This window comes from Limulus polyphemus, unplaced genomic scaffold (assembly GCF_000517525.1).
Source record: "Limulus polyphemus unplaced genomic scaffold, Limulus_polyphemus-2.1.2 Scaffold3757, whole genome shotgun sequence".
In the NCBI taxonomy this organism is placed as follows: domain Eukaryota; kingdom Metazoa; phylum Arthropoda; class Merostomata; order Xiphosura; family Limulidae; genus Limulus; species Limulus polyphemus.
In genome coordinates this window covers 7,445-11,383 of record NW_013669367.1, presented here as the reverse complement: position 1 = coordinate 11,383, position 3,939 = coordinate 7,445, and the positions used below count along the sequence as shown (strand labels likewise).

The 3,939-nt window shown below is 31.0% G+C and overlaps 1 protein-coding gene across 1 annotated transcript in view; it reads left to right on the top strand.

Moving 5' to 3' along the window:
* The window catches only part of LOC106469982 (casein kinase I-like), an 8,037-nt gene extending 5,447 nt beyond the window's left edge, over positions 1 to 2,590 (top strand). Inside the window, exon 4 of the mRNA XM_022398543.1 lies at positions 1,049 to 2,590. Coding sequence (XP_022254251.1) covers positions 1,049 to 1,434 — 386 coding nt within the window. The 3' untranslated portion in view covers positions 1,435 to 2,590. The remainder of the gene's footprint in view (positions 1 to 1,048) is intronic.
* Positions 2,591 to 3,939: the final 1,349 nt, after the last annotated feature.

Below are 3,939 nucleotides of genomic sequence, written 5' to 3'. Positions count from 1 at the left end.
CTAATGTGATTTATATACGTGTTCCTGCTCTTACCTCTGAAACATTTTAGATGTTTTATACTAATGTGATTTATATCTGTGTTCCTGCTCTTACCTCTGAAACATTTTAAATGTTTTATACTAATGTGATTTATATCTGTGTTCCTGCTCTTACCTCTGAAACATTGTTAATGTTTTATCTAATGTGATTTATATCTGTGTTCCTGCTCTTACCTCTGAAACATTGTTAATGTTTTATGCTAATGTGATTTATATCTGTGTTCCTGCTCTTACCTCTTGATGCTTTCCAGTCACTGAACATACCCATGACATGTCTGTCTTATCAGTATTTGCTATGTTTTTTTCATCTGTAATTCCCAATTCTTGACAATGTCTCTCTTTGGCCTAGGTTGGGAAGTAACAAGAATTCTTCATAGTACTTTTCACTTCCATTCACCTGTTATGATTAAGATTCCTTCTCATGTTTAGGTTGGAATGTTAGTTCTGTCAGTTTGTTTGACTGGTAAGGCATTTTGTCCCTTTACACAGAATTTAAACCCAAGGAGATGGAACACACCATTATTGTGTGGGACTGCCTGTAATTTTTAAATAGTTTTTACTTCACTGTGATATACCTATGAAGCTTGTAGTCTTCCTTCATGATTTTTGCTTTCAAGACTAATTTTCCTACAATCAGAATAGTGAGTTAGCATATTATTTATGTGTAGAAGTTCAGTTTTCCTTCCTGCTTGATGCTGCTCCAAAGATCCATTTTCTTACCATAAGTATGGTGATTCAGCTCACTCTGTATATATGGTTTAATGATATATTTAGAACCTACATCCATAGAATAGCAAAGTGAAAATCAGTAAGTACTTCAATATAAACAAACAAACACATACTAGAAGTGATCTTGTCACAAGTATCTTCTAAATTATTAAAATGATATCACAAAAAAGAATACCTAATATGGTGGAATGTGTTTATCATTTGATATTTTTTAGATATTTTAGTTGAAGAGTGAAACAATGAACTGTTAGTATTATACCGTGAGTTTGACCTTTATTTCATAATATGTGTAGAAGTACCTATTTCAAGTCATTCATATTAAACTTCCGACTAACATTTTTTGGTGTCGAGTTGTGGAAAACCGTATGTAAAATAACCCATTGTTTTGCTGATAAAAGTATATTTCTGCCAACAACATTTTTTTATCAGATCAGCAGAATTGAGTACATCCACAGTAAAAACTTCATCCATAGGGACATTAAACCTGACAACTTCTTGATGGGCTTAGGAAAGAAAGGAAACCTAGTGTATATTATAGACTTTGGCTTAGCCAAGAAGTACAGGGATTCTCGTACTCACCAGCACATACCATACAGGGAAAATAAGAACCTCACTGGAACTGCTCGATATGCCAGCATAAACACACATTTAGGAATAGGTAAGTAAGTTAAGACATTAATAAGGTCATCACCAGCACATACCATACAGGGAAAATAAGAACCTCATTGGAACTGCTCGATATGCCAGCATAAACACACATTTAGGAATAGGTAAGTAAGTTAAGACATTAATAAGATTATCACCAGCACATACCATACAGGGAAAATAAGAACCTCATTGGAACTGCTCGATATTCCAGTATAAACACACATTTAGGAATAGGTAAGTAAGTTAAGACATTAATAAGATCAACACCAGCACATACCATACAGGGAAAATTAGAACCTCACTGGAATTGCCCGATATGCCAACATAAACACACATTTAGGAATATATAAGTAAGTTAAGACATTAATAAGATTATCACCAGCACAAACCATACAGGGAAAATTAGAACCTCACTGGAATTGCCCAATATGCCAGCATAAACACACACTTAGGAATAGGTAAGTAAGTTAAGACATTAATAAGATCATCACCAGCACATACTGTACAGGGAAAATAAGAACCTCACTGGAATTGCCCAATATGCCAGCATAAACACACATTTAGGAATAGGTAAGTAAGTTAAGACATTAATAAGATCAACTTTATTATGCTTTACAGTTAAATCTGTTTGTTTTTCTACATATTCCAATAACATGTTGAAATGTTTTTTACTTTCAGATGTAATCAGAAGCTTGTCTATGATTCAAAGAATTATTGTTTATTGATTTGTTGGCTCTGAATAGGAAACTGTTTTCATTATTAGCATGAAAATACAGTTCAAGTTTGCTCCTTTTTAGATGTGTAAGAAAATGTATATCCATTGCCTTTTACCCCTTAGTAACAGTCAGTATAGAACAATCCATCAATTCAACTAATAATGCATTCATCTAACTTCATCCCATCATATGTAAAGAATATATCTTAACATTATTGTATCATTATTTATAAAGAGCTAACATGTGCATTGTTGTGATCTAGCTTTGTTCTATCATTATTTATAAAGAGCTAACATGTAAATTGTTGTGATGTAGTTTTGTTTTGTCATTATTACATCTTTCAGCATGGGTTCGGTCCTTGGCACGGACTTCGTAAGCATTTTGTGCTTGTTATAGTTTTCATGCTATAACTTTTAAATTAGTAAGTAAATGTTAACAAAATTTGGCACATTATCAGTAACATTACTGTGCTGTCGTACACAAAATATCAAATTTTTTTATTAAGTCTTAAGGTGTGTAAAGCAATGTTTCTATTGTACCTTTTTTCTTTTCACACGTTACCTATCTATTAATGCAAAGTAATTTTCATTTTAAGATTAAAAATACTTTTATGCATCAGAAAATTTTCAAATTTCACATGCGAAATCTTTATAATGTCCAGATAGTTATAAAACATTGCTTAAGATAAACTTTATATTTTATCTGTTATTTTCAGTAATTAATCTCTGTACGGGTTTGGTAGATTTGATCGATCTCACAACCACCATAAAAAATTAGGAAATAAACATAAATTATGCCTCTTTCATTCTAAATGAACATAAATTATAACACAAAAACATAAATGTTTAGACAAAATAGCTTAAATCTCATAACATTACATATTTATATATATTTATTATTTTAATTATGTTGACCATTCATCCATGCCTGGCTAACAATACAGAAGTTACAATGACACAGCACACGTGTACTCATGTTACCGTATCCAATAACGTAGACTGGTATTTTGTAAAATACAGTCACATTTCAATTATTATACATTATATATATGTACATAGATTATTGCTATTTTAGAATAAGTTCTTAAAATTATTTTTCTTAAAACATAGAACAGTAACTAAAGAAGTAAAGCAAACAATTATCTCTTGTAGTTATGACCTTTGTACTCGGTTGCTGCTTGACGAAGGTTGCTAAGCTTTTACAAAATTTGTACGTGGAGGATATGAAACAAAATATTTTTTAGGTTTTATATATATACAGTTGAATAACTAAAAAATAATAAATTACTACATCAACACCATAGAATTTCACTATAATTTATCAAGTTTAGTAACTAAGGTGTATTTTAGTCTAAAAAATATGAAATTTCGAGCAGACTAAAGACACTCTACCTCCTTGAAATATTGTTTCAAAAGAAAGAAATGGTGTCCAAGCCCATTAAAATGACTGAAAAAGCCACTAGGGGACATTCTGTGCTTCCAATTGGTTATTCATGTCATATATTGAAGTAAGTGTATATAAGGGATCATTTCCAAAAATGGAAAGAAATGGGGGGACTGTGTTTGATTTATTACATGGGTAATATCTTAGCAAATAGAAAAGATAAGAGACTCTTATTTTATATTCTAGCTTGTCAATATCGGTAATTTGAGTTTCTAATTCGTACGAAACTATAGACTTGGTATTTTGATTTCACAAACATCTAATTGGAACCATTCAACATACCATGTGACACACAAAAATCAGTGTTTATCTGTGTTTTTTAATATTTACTTTGAAAATTAGAAATTGAGTAATGTATAATACT